The sequence below is a fragment of the Arvicanthis niloticus genome, chromosome 2 (assembly GCF_011762505.2).
Source record: "Arvicanthis niloticus isolate mArvNil1 chromosome 2, mArvNil1.pat.X, whole genome shotgun sequence".
NCBI classification, from domain to species: domain Eukaryota; kingdom Metazoa; phylum Chordata; class Mammalia; order Rodentia; family Muridae; genus Arvicanthis; species Arvicanthis niloticus.
In genome coordinates, this window is record NC_047659.1 from 67632212 (window position 1) to 67645799 (window position 13588).

Consider the following 13588-nt stretch of genomic DNA (forward strand, 5'->3'; position numbering starts at 1 on the left):
GGACATGTGTGACTGCGTGAACAGTAAAGCAGCGTGCAATGCTGAATGTGGGAGATGGGCGTTAATAATAACCCTCTCTCATCTAAATAGACCTTTCAATTAGTTGGTTTATCAGAAGTCATTAAAGCATGAGTCACAGAAACAACCATTGTAACAATTTAACTTAAACCAACTACAAAAGCAACTCATTCATTACTCCTCTCTGGAGGGTCCAGGCCTTGTCTTGAGAGTAGATCTTAGCTTCCTTATCCAGATGCCATTTCTAGCTTCAGCTTCAGTTCTTTTAAGGCACCAAAACAAAAACAAAGTGGGGAATGGGATGGGGGGTGTAGAAGGGTAATGGAGAAGGAGGAGTTCATTTGAAATGTAAACAAATAAAATGATTAATTAAAAGAAATAAAGCAAAAAAATTACAGCATGATATGACACAACTGGAAACCAAATTTCAGTATTTTAAATGTAATCTTAGTTATGACAATGGGAAAGCAATTTCTGAAAGAATTCATTTTTTTTCAGAGCCAGCAACAGTTTTTAAAGTAATAACCCTCCCTTTCACAATACCTCATCATTACAAAATATGAACCCAGCAGAAGTTCAGAGACACACACAACTCTTAGCCATCGAGCCATACAAGCATCATACATGACAGACAGCATACTTGTTATCTCATCATCAGGAATCTGGAAACACTGAAATTCAAAATATTCCAAAATATTTTAAAAAATAATTTATTTTAGCAAACTACACTAAAATAGTCAATTTAACTCTTATTTGAACTAAATGTGTCATTAACGGCATCTTAATCAAATCATAATAGTTTTAAAATAATTCCACGAAATTTTGTCTAAGAGTTATAAAAATATCTAAATTTAAAAAAAAAAATCATAATCTTAGCATTCAGGATGCTGACACAGGAGGATCCCAAGTTTAAAGCCAATATGCTATGTAACAAGTTCAAAGCTGAACTCAATGAAGCTGTCTCAAAAATTATTTTTTAAATTTTATATTAACAATTTAAGATGTGCCATTAGCAGTATGAAAGGTGGTTTCAGCATTCACTTAACACCAAAAGAGTGTGCCACTGGGCACTGCTAAAACACAACTTGGAGTAGTTATATTGGTGATCTGGGTTTAAAATGTAAACACTTACTGATGTTGTTGGAAACCTGATTCAGTTTATCCTGGGACCTGCTGATCAGGACAATCTTCATTCCACGCTTTGCTAACTGAAAACAATGAGAGGTCTGAATCATATCTCTGAAGTTTATTCTAAAACATAGATTAGATAAACTCCCATTTTAAGAAAAACCTCACCAGGTGATAATTCAATCTCATACACAAAACACACACACACACACACACACACACACACACACACACACACACACGAATGGTCTAAAATGAACAGTTTTCAAGAGATTGCTCAGAACCTTAAGTTTCTAACCAAGCATTTAAATCTCAAACCACTTTGGAAGGATGGTGGCTTCTACTTTTTATTTTAGGCCTATCTACATGGTGTGAACTTTTTTATATTGTTATATATCTAAGACTTCTGGAATTTGAAGTTTAGGATTTTAAAAAGTTGTCATAGGCTAGATACACAGAAGAAACATCAGTGGGCCAAACATTAGCAGTTCCTACATCAATCTTAAAACTTGCATTTGGGACTTGTGGTTAATCTTCACTGTCGACTGGAAAACACACTTCCAGGTGTGTCTATGAGAATGACTCTAGAAAAGTATAACTAAGGAGAGACGACCCACACTAAACACGAGCTTCACCCGTGGGGTCCTGGGATCACTGTTAAAAGCTGAGCACAAGTACAGCTATCTTAAATAGATAGGGGATAATTGGCTGCCTCAAGGTGTCTCAGCCATAACTTCTCTCCCACTGAACTGGAAGCCAAACTAAATCTGTCTTAGGTTGCTTCTGCCAAGTATTTTTATCACAGTAGTAAGTAACACGGGAATTAAAATTAAAGGGCAGCCAAAATAAAGTACATCAACCATCGTTAATGAATAACTTAACAAAGAATTTCTTGAAAAGAATCACACACATACACACACACATATACACACACACAATACTATGTAATGTTGCATAGAGTGAAAAACATTCACAGCAATGTGTTCTTGTCATAGAGACATACAAATAAAGAGGTAGAGAAAAACATTAATAGGCTTAACACTTTGTACTGAACCACCACACAATTTATAAATGAGCAACACTCTGGATGATGTAAAGTATAAGTGATTCAGTAAACTAATTCCCAGTTATAAATCCTAAAGTCAGCTTTTATTAACTAACAAGCAATATTGCAAATGAGGCTGTAGAAGATCATTTTTTATAAAAATAACAAGGCCTGGTAATTTGCTAAATTAATCTGCTATAAAAAACATTAAAGAATCCATTAGCCCATATTGATACTTTAAGAAAAAAGAGAAACACATTAACAAAGGAGGACGGACAGGAAAAGCTCTTATTTATAGAAAACACCAAGCAAGCATGATAGTTCAGGGCTATAATTCTAGAGGAAGGATTGCCATGAGCTTGAGGTAAGTCTGAGCTACATACATAATGTGTTAGATATAGACTAGCTTAGGCTACAGAGGAAGAGATAAATTAGAAAAACACTACTTAAATTACGGTAAAGTAATTCAGGCAAAATTGTCAATGGGTGTAAAAAGCATTAGACTAAAAATTAGCTAGAAAATGGAGTATAGATAGTCCCAAAATATCATGTCACATACCCCTATTAATTTTATAATGAAGAATTTTGTTAAACAACATCTCAATAAATTGTTTGCCTTTACATCATCAATAATGGAGCACATGGTGTTTTTTGCTTCTTGATAGGATGAGGTCAAGGGGATTAATATCACTCTTATTGCTGTTTCTGTTAAAAAACGTTCATCCTGAATCTAATCATGAGGAGACAAATTCAATTTTGTCTGCAAAACAACTGACTCATTTCTCAAAGCACCACTTTTATAAGGAGCTGAAAGAGTGTATGTCAGTAGTAGGGCTTCTCCCTAGCACAATGACTGGGGCCAGCAGGAAGGCTCAGTGGGTAAAGGTACTTTTACTAGCAAGCCTAATGACTTGAGTTTGATCCCCAAGACCTACACATTGTAATGAAAGAACTGACTCTCCCCAAAGGTTGTCCTCTGATCTTCACATGCATGTTGTGATGTACATGCATCTACAAACACATATATACAAATAAATAAATGTGGACTAGAGAGATGGCTCAGCAGTTAAGAGTTTTCTGTTCGTGTGGAGGACCCAAATTCAGTTCCCAGCACCCAACTCAGGCTGCTCACAGCTCCCTGTAACTCCAGCTCCAAGGGATTCAATGCCCTCTTCTGGTTTCCTATGTGATGCAAACACACACACACACACACACACACACACACACTTATAGTCTTTAAAAATATATATGTACATAGGAGGCCAAGGATCTCTGTTGAGTTTAAAGCCAGCCTGGGCCACACAGAATTCCAAGCCAGCCATGGCTACATAGTGAGACTCTGTCTAAAGTAAATAAAACAAAATAAATGTAATAAAATTCTAATCAAAACTACTATTGAAACAGATTATTCTACTTTTCTTATTTATAAAACAGATTCTGGAAATCACCTACCTCTTCTGCATATGATTTGCCAATTCCATCAGTGCCACCTGTAACAACTGAGACACAAGAGAAATAGTTTAGTTTAAGAACTACAGGGTGTGGTCCATTAGAGACCACCAATGACACCCAAAAACACAAGTACAATATTTAATGTGAAAGAGCAATATCCACGGCTGAGTGTGCAGCTTAGTGAGAGAACAAAGAACTTCCCATGCATGAGGTCCTAGGTTCAACTCCTAGTGAAATAAGTACATACATAATAAGCAACACCAGTATTCAAATTTAGAATTAACTACCTAACACACAACTCAAATTGAAAAGAACGAAATACCAAGTGTTGGCAAGAACGTAAAAAAACTGAAGCTGACGGACTTCATACCTTACCAGTAGTACCAGACTGAGACACTCATTTTGGAAAAATTATTTGTCAATATATTTAGAGATGTTTGCCTTACAAGCCAGCAATCTTCAAGAAGAGTACCTAAGTAAGGTCTACCAAAAAGATGTCAGTGGTAGCTTTACTAGTGTTTGTGCTATATGCTAATAAAGCCTAAATATTAATCTATAGAAGAATGAATAAGTAAACTATGGTATAGACATACAACGTATAATTAACAGTAGTAACATGAACTGTGACATGTACAATACCTAAATATGACATTACATTACCATTACGCTAAATGAAAAAAGGTATTTGTTTCTTAGTGCCACTCAAAGGAATGTACATTTATGAGGTACCTGCTCAGCCACCATCTTTCCAGAGTTTTAAAAAACTTTTTTAATAAAATAAATAAAGGCCGGGCAATGGTGGTGCACGCCTTTAATCCCAGCACTTGGGAGGCGGAGGCAGGCGGATTTCTGAGTTCGAGGCCAGCCTGGTCTATAGTCAGTGAGTTCCAGGACAGCCAGGACTACACAGAGAAACCCTGTCTCGAAAAACCAAAAAAATAAAAAAATAATAAAAAATAAATAAAATAAAATAAAATAAAAAACACAGGAAACAAGTTTTTATGTACCTATGGCCCAGTGAAGCAATGATCAATTTCAGATTAATCTTACTCCATCTACACAATCACACTCTCTCATCTCAGATTTTACATTTTATTTTTAAAAAGTATTTGTGTGTATATGTGTTGGAGAAAGGTTTTGTACACTGTCTGAAGATATGTCTCTGTCCTTCCTTGCCTGCCTAAGGCACCTTCTCATCAGTTAAAATAAAAAGCTTATATGCTATAGCAAAAGGCAGAACTGTAAGGTGGGACTTCTGGACAGAGAGAGGAACTCTGGGAAAGAATTTGCCAGATTTGCAAACTGAGACAGACACAGAGGAAGTCAGATGAATGAAACCGAGGAGAGGTAACCAGCCACATGGCAGAACTTAGATTAATATAAATGGGCTAACTGAGTTATGAGTTACTTGGGAACAAGCACAGCTTAAGGCTTAAGCATTCATTAATAAATAGGTCTCTGAATTATTATTTAGACCAAGGGAGGGCATAGTCAGGCCCACAGTTACATATATGTATGCATGTATGTGAGTCGAGGTGTATATGTGACAGTGTGCGCATCCAGAACACACATAATGCCACAGAATGTGTGTGGACCACTTTCAGAAATCAGATCTCTCTTTCTACCAAGAGCTCTTAGATTGAACTGAGTACTGTCAGGCATGGGACTGGTTTAGGTTTTATCCACTGATCTCATTTTAAATTTAGTTCCAAACATCATGTTAATTCATGTCAAAAAATAAATACATAAAAAAAGCAAAATTGGTCATCAACTTCTACAATGGTCTCTGTCTCTTCCTCTCACTTCCTTCTTCTCCCCTAACTCATTTACTGCTGAACATCCTAGGTAATGGGTTTCTGCTTTCTCAGTCTGCCATCTGCATTCCTCTGATCCCACATGTTCTTCTGTTCTTGAGTATTTGGATATAGATACTTGATCAGGTTGGGATTTATTTTTTCTGTGTGTGCAAATGCTCCCTAAGTGATAGTGCTTGCCTACACAAGGAACCTGGGTCCAGTGATAGTTTGCTGTGTTAACAGCCAAAAGTGATCATTGTTGTGATCTAATACTCAGGCTGTAAAAGTGACATCTGAGTCCCTAATTCGCCCTCATATACTAGCTGGAATATCTGCACGAAGCATCCCTCCTCCACTAATTGGTTGCCATAAGATAGAACATAAATGTGAGCTCAAAAGCAATACTTCTTCTACTGTTAGTTCTCAAAACTGGCTGCCTACTAGTTTCCAAGACAGGCCATGTGTTTTATTTTAATAGTTTTGTTTGTGTGTGCTTTTATTGTAATAATTTTGTTTGTAAAGAACACTCACTCATGGGTTCTGCAACAAATGTTTAAAACTATCTATACAAAACTGACCAACATATGAAAGTCTCCTCTTGTCTCTGAAGACCCAAAGGTCCAGATTTCACCCTGCACTCTCTCCTTGACACACAAACACACCACAAGCCAAGGACAAGCACATGCTAACTAGCTATTTTAAACTCTCTCTTTTTCTTCTCTTTCAGACTCTTCTGCTTTTTTCAAGATCCCAGACTCTCATTCCTACCTTGCTTGCTCCTTTCAGAGCCTCGTCCAGGCTCCATCTGGAACTGTACTGTTCCAGAATACTTAAAGCAAAAGAAACCTTTTTCTGTCTTCTGATGCCTACAACAAGTACTCTGCAAAACTGAATGCCTACAACACTTCACCACTCTCAACTTTGCATTGTACTGTCATATTTTTTTGTATGACTATATTGTGTAGAACACTGCAATACATTCCTATAGTAACCAGAATTGGGTAAAAAGCTGAGAGTGTAGCTCAGTGGTAGAGTCTTCAGCCAACACATGAGACCTTGGGTTCAAAGCCCAACATTATAAAAAGAAAAATGGGTTAAGACAAAGGTAGTATCTCTCACAGGTTGAAGGCATGGGCCTAAACAAGACTACCCTCACTTCTGATGGACACCAATTTTAGAGGTATCAACTGGCTATAATTTGGAGTGGGGATTCCATTTCCACAACTACCTCAAGTTGGATAATTCAAAATACATTAACTCAGGCTACTTACTAATTCACTTCGTTACAGAGGATACAAGTGAATGCCAACTGAAGGGCAGACTGGGTAAGTACAGTGGGAGAGGGTCTCATACGCAGAGGTTCCATCTCACCCAGTAAATTCATCAGAGCACGGACACAGCCTCCCAGAGCATGTATGGCTTTCCCAACTAGGACTTCCACCCAAGTTCAGGTTTCACTATAAATACACAGGAGGGAACCCAATCTTTAACTCTCCTCCCCAAACTAGACATCAGCAGGTTGGGCCATTACCATTAGGCTCAAAGCTTCAACCTCTAATGACAGTCTTGCTGGCATGAACAGTTTGTTAGTCTCAACTACCAAAGACTCACCTGGAATAAGAAAAAGTAAGGATTTAGGAGCAGGCTCAGGCATAGCCTCTCCTCCCCTTCCCTCCACTTCCCCATTCCCGATTCTCCCTTCCCGCCTCTGGAAGCAAGGACAAAACCAGGCAAAGTCTTTATTACACAATTATTATGGTTAAACATCCATATAGAACCAAACACTAGATTATAATTACATTTCACTTCCCAGACAACTTTCTATCTTTCCTAGACACAAATTTGTCCCTCCCCCTTTCTGTGGTCTTTTTAAATCCTCTTAGATTCCCTAAAAATCCCCCACTTTTGCTGCTGCTTGTGTCTTTACAACAGGGTCTCAATGCAACCCCAACTGGCCTCCCCTCCCCCATATGGGAGGACCTTTTTCTCATCCTTGAGTCTATACTTCCCTAGTGCTGATATTACAGATCTATACATCCTTGTTTTAACAACCTCTTGACACAATTCTCCACACAATTGACCCGGTCCAGCTCTTAGGAATGACCTTCCCAGAGCACCCTAGCTCTCCTCCTCCTGCGAGCTATAAACCACTTACTTAACCTGGTAGACCAGATGTTGGGACACCACTGTGGAATTTTCCTGCCTCCCTCCTGTGTTGAAGCTCACGGTTTAGATCATGGTTTCCTGCCTCAGTATAATAGTAGACTTAGCAGTAGCTTCCCAAGGAAAAAAGAGACACTTCAATAAACTTTTTTAAAATACATTTTTAATTTTTCAGATAGCTTTAGATGCACATTTTTTAAAGTGAAGCTAATACAAAGAGTAACTTCTACCCTTAGTCCCAGTTCTCCTGTTAACACCCTACATGACTATGCTACACTTGTCACAATCCATAAACCAACAACATGGCATCTACACTCCATACTTTAGTCAAACTTTCCATGCGTCACTGAATGTCTTTTCTGTTTTAGTATACCATTCAGGATAAGATTACACTTCCTTATCATGTTCCTTATATTATGATGAAAATCAATGGTTTTACTTATCTTTTCTTTCATTAATTAAAAAAATTGTGTGTGTGTGTGTGTGTGTGTGAGAGAGAGAGAGAGAGAGAGAGAGAGAGAGAGAGAGTGAAAGTGGCGAACCTCTCTTATGCACCTCAGCTCTACAATAATCAGTGTTATACACAATGGTGAGACAACTGGACATATACTCAGTAATATACTTTTCATAATATACAACACAAACAAGTAATTCTTAGTCAGTCAAGGGAAAAAAAATCATCTGATGAGTGTAGGGGAAAAATAAAGACATGATTTAAAGAAGGATGATAAGAAATGTCCTGTTTGCTTTAAAGCTACAACTTCATAATGAGTTTTAAGTTGTATTTTTATATAAAATAACACTGTGGTTCTCACTAAGAAGATTTGATCATACTCACTGTCAGGACAGTTAAACTCCATTGTTAAATTTAGGAAGCTAACCAAATCATCACTTTAAATCAAGAGTCTGCTGGCAGCAGCTTCTACAAAATTAGAGAAAGTTGTTTTTGTTTTTTTTACTGTTACATTTTTTCAGTCATGTGCAGGCATTCATTGCCTTTCCAAAAAGTAAGGTTCCTCTGCATACAACGTTAGCAAAACTCTCATAGTCACTCCTAAACAACTTCTAGTGCATTTGCATCTCTTTTTTTCTTATTCCTCCCTTATTCACTCTCCTGGGCCAAAGTGATCATTCCATAGTACAAATCTAAATGTCACTTTCTTGCCTAAAACTTGTCAGTCATGTCTGTCTGTCCCCACAGTCAAACTGCTAAGCCAGTGACTCCAAAAGGAGATGATTAGTAATGTTTTGTGGATGGATGAATGAATGAATGAATGAATGAATGAAGAACTCCCCCTACACTCATCCTTTACCAAGTTCTTGGAATGCTGTCCTTACCCTCACACCAGTCATGCTGGAATGTGTCCACTTCCTGCAAGGGAACACTCTCTTCACAAACACGATCCTCTTTATTCTCAATCTATATTATGCTATGATTTGAATTTGTTCTTTGTAAAATTGAGGTGTTGAAATTCAATGACCAATGTGATAGTAGGCCAACGTGGGGCCTTTAAGAAGTGTTTACGCCATGAGGACAATACCTTTTTGCATGGAACTCATCAGGGCTTCACAGAAGCATGCAGCTGCCCTCTGCCCCTGCCATGCAAAACTGTATTCCAGAGGTACAACAAGTCATTGAACTGGAGAACACTTTGTTAATACAAGCAAGCTTGTTGGCACCTTGATCCTGGACTTTCCAGCATGCAGCACTATGAGGACTCAAGTTCCTGGCTTTCTAAATGTCTGCAGCTGTTCCGGCAGCTCCAATGTACCAGACATACTCATGGCAGAGTTCTGCTTCCATCCTGAAGGTTTTCACTTCAACATCTGCTCTCTCTGCCCCTTCCTTGACAACCAGACTATCAAGATCTCACAATTCTCTATGATCATCCTTATGATACTAATAACTTAGGGTTCCACAGGACAGTGTTTGTCTGGGCCTTGAGAATCTAACTGCTAGGGCAGTCACTGGTTTAAAAAGAAAAACAAAAAGATCATTTAGGTTGGAAAGACAGCTCAAGACAGCTCAATTGTTAAGAGCACTTGTGACTCTTGCAGACAATCTTAGAGTTTGGTCCTAGCACCAACATGATGATCTATAAACCATGTATAATTTCATTTCCAGGGAGCCCTTTTCTGACCTCAATGGATGCCAGGCATGCATGCATGCATGCATATATATATGTGTGTGTATGTGTGTATATGTGTGTGTGTGTGTAAAACAACTTACAGACATAAAATAAACGTTTTTAAAAATTATCTTAACAAGATGATTCTTGAGGCTTTGTGAAGAATAGATGGATACATGAATGAATGAACAAGATTCTGAATGGAAAGTAGGCTTCTTGCAACAAAACTCACTGCTTCATTGACTCCTTATTTGGAAATAACACACTGCACTTTCTCTCAACATCACACAAGAATCAATCATCTAAAACGAGATTTTTAAAAAACGTAATTTCAAGATGCTTGGCTTGTTTATATGAACTTGTTAAATATATACTTCCAAAGGAGTCTATGGATTTTCTTGAAGGGAGCTGGTCTGCAATAACCCATTCCAAACCGAATTAGAAGAGGAAAAGTACCCATTTTAGATTAGTAAAGGATTCTAAATTCACTATTCTCATCCCTAAGACTTGCTTCTTGGGTTAACAGTGGGTTATCCTCAAATCACATTTTACTATGGAGTAAGGGGATACATTTAGACAACTTTCTGACATACAGAAAAAAGCTCCCTTGTGGTTTGGGGAAGTACAAAGGATGGCCATGAGTAGACTGAGGTGAGAAAGGAGAGGAGATGGGGAAAGGGGACTTTTAAAAGGCTTATGTCTGCACAGATAAATAGAACAGCAGAACCCACATTTGCAAGCGTCTGAGAAGATGAGAACTGACAACTATAAAGAATATCCCAACTTGGCATCCAGAAGTGTTCCACTTGCTACAGATTACATAAAATACTGGCAACTGACCAGGACTCTACTTCCAGATTTTATACAGTCAACAAAAAGTACTTTAGCTTGTATAGGTTAAAAATATTCTACTCTTTTTTTGTCCTCAACTTGCTAGGAACAGATATTTTTAGTAAGAGCCCAATCAACCTTATCAAAATCAAACATCAAAAATAGACTAGAGAAACATTGGAAGCAAGCATGCTATTTTTAGCTCTCCCATCTTTTCCCTGCCTCTGCCCACTAGACTCTGACTGCAAAGCCCATGCTTATGAGCTTAGTTATTTCCAAGCAGGTTCCTTTTGTGACTCCCAACTCCCCTGCAACACCTGAATGAAGAAAACACTCGATTGACTAAAGATTAATACTGCCACAAACCATGACAGCTGCCTTTCCCGAGTGCTTGAGGCGGTGGGAGGGATAGAAAATGACAGAAGGCTTGCATCAGTATTCCTCCTGGGGATCTATTGCATGGGAAGAAAATTGCTATTTCAATTCCCTTTTGTTGCTAAAAATAGCAGATTCCATTGATTCAAGCAAACAGTCTACAGGCTGAGCAGAGCTGAATTTAGAAAGCACCGAAGTCCCTCAGAGCAAATGCTAACGTAGTCTAACATATGCCAGCTCATATTTAACAAAGAACAAAGAAGAGAAGCATGCAGGGTGCAAGTTCATAAAACACCAGTAACTTCCTGCATTTTTATTTTAAAAGGAATAGTGAAAATGATATAAAATAAGAACAGGCAGTAGGAGCTTTTTCTCTCTAGTCATAGTTTAGTTAAAAATTATTTTTAGGAAAAACTAAATTTATGACTAAACCTAGACACATGGACATGTTCAATAACTCCAGTTTGGGGTCATATCCATTTTGTTCCTCAGTACAGAATGTGGATGTCTACTTTACTACAGTCCTAAAGCAATATAATCTTCCATGTCTCTCAAGCAGTTCTTACAGGTTCCCACAAGCAGCCCTCTCCCACCTTACCTTTCACTACCTCTTTGCTTAAGCCAACAAGATACTGAGCCACAGCATGCCATTTAAAGACACAGACCTAACTCAAACAAGCAAACAGGAAATACCCAAGCACCTTGCACTACTGCTCCCATCGGTTCGAAACAGAGACAAGAAGAACTGAAAAAATGGGATCCTCTAACAGAGGTGAATCCCCAGACAGCTTCAAGATAAGGTTGCTGCCTGATTTTGTCACTTTGAGTGGTTAACTGAAGGCCTTTCCAAGCAATGATTCATTTCAGTTAATGGCAAGTCCTCTTTAAAAATGCAGACACTGCGTAAGAATTAAAAGGTAATCAATCCTCATGAAGCCAAGTGATATCATAAAGCCAAGTTGTTCATAGCTTTCCTTACCCAAAAGGTGAGGGCAGAGCAAAGGAGGCTGTAGAGAGCAGGGATCTGAACAGTTACCACCTTTGAGTCATGGGACTATTAAAACACCATATGCAAAAGGCTTAGGCTTCTGTTATTTTAATATATACTCAGTAAAATAAATCACTAATCTCATGAGCAATAATGCCAGGTTCAAATCCCAAACTCTGCCCATTTCTACTGTTTGTTTCTTGATTTGTAAAGTTAACACTGTCTATCTCACAGAATCCTGGTAAAGATTCAACGACTATTGAATAACCACCATACTAGACTGGGAAAATATTAAACAGGGCAATGTATATCATGTGTTTGCCAAAGTACCCAGACACAGTAAATTCTCAATAACTGTTAGCAATGAGATGAGGAATATCAAAAGAAGAGAAAAGATAAAAAGGAAAATTACTATAATACTCCTTTTCTGAAGGAAACTGCAATTAATCTTGCTTCACAGTAAGCAGAAGTAAGTCAGAAGTTGCTTGCTTCTGTAAGTCAGAAGTAAACTCCAGTTCACTTTACACTATTCCATACTGTGAAGTCTGTCCTTGGACTGCTCTCATGGCTAGAACAGGCTTTTTACATAAGCTGGAGCTTCCTGAGTGTCTAACATGTGTCAAACAGTAGCAAACACTTTACAAACACCATCTTAACAAGTTGTTTCAGCAACCCACAAGTGTACTTACAAACTGCCCAGACAACCTCATGAAAATTAAAGAAAAAAGAAAGAAAGAAGGGGGCTGTGATAGTATCTAATTTTATAGATGAAGAACCATCTCAGAAGTTTAACAACTTAAAAGACATACTGTGCCAAATCTAATCCCTAGAACATGAATCTCCTATACTAGGAATTTGCCTTATGAACCCACACAGATGGATTTAGCAACTATACTTACATGTCTTTCTCATCAATCTGATGCTGCTAAATCCCACTTTATTTTTCTCTATTACTTAAACTAGCTCCCCTCCAGCTCCATGTGCCTGTTACTCCGAAAACCGACAGAAACATTCTTCTATATTCTCCATCCACACCAACCACTTTTAAGACTTCAACGTCTAAGCTTTATTGTCCACAACAATTATCAGATGTGGCTTCTAGTATTCCAATGCCCAATTAACGTTCTAATAGGAGAAGCCAAATAATGTGTTTACATTCACACATGCAAGTTCTCTAACTCGTGAGTCTGGTTCTTCACTAATCATTAATTACATCATAAAATATGCTGAAGCTGGAATGGTAGCTCATTTGGTAAAATGGAGGTCAAAAGGACCTCAGTTTTCACCCCAGCTGGGTGTGCTTTTGTAATCCTAGTGCTGGGGAGGCAAAGACAGGAAGAGCCCCAGAAACAGAGTCTCCCACTGAATCTTTCTTTAAGGATTAAATACTGCCACTCACAGTTAATTTGTGGACCAAAGTCAGGAGTTCATACTTTCCAGCAAGAAAGGTTCTGGGTGTGTGTTCCAGACTGAAATACCATCTCACCAGCTGCCTCTTTTTCCTGTCCTTAAAGACAAATAACACTAGTCTAAGTTACTTCTCTAACCTAATCCATTCGTCTATAAAAGGAGAGTAGTGGTAGTGTTGGGCAACAAGTAAAATATTGGCAGAATTAGAGAACCATGAACTGTAGTTCTCCCTCATAGTCAACAACTTGCCAAA

The 13588-nt window shown here is 38.1% G+C and overlaps 1 protein-coding gene across 1 annotated transcript in view; it reads right to left on the reverse strand.

Annotated features, from left to right (window-relative positions):
- The window catches only part of Hsd17b12 (hydroxysteroid 17-beta dehydrogenase 12), a 125194-nt gene that overhangs the window by 83269 nt on the left and 28337 nt on the right, over positions 1-13588 (reverse strand). Inside the window, exons 2-3 of the mRNA XM_034496243.2 lie at positions 3644-3690; positions 1151-1226 (exon numbers count right to left, since the gene is read on the reverse strand). Coding sequence (XP_034352134.1) covers positions 1151-1226; positions 3644-3690 — 123 coding nt within the window. The remainder of the gene's footprint in view (positions 1-1150; positions 1227-3643; positions 3691-13588) is intronic.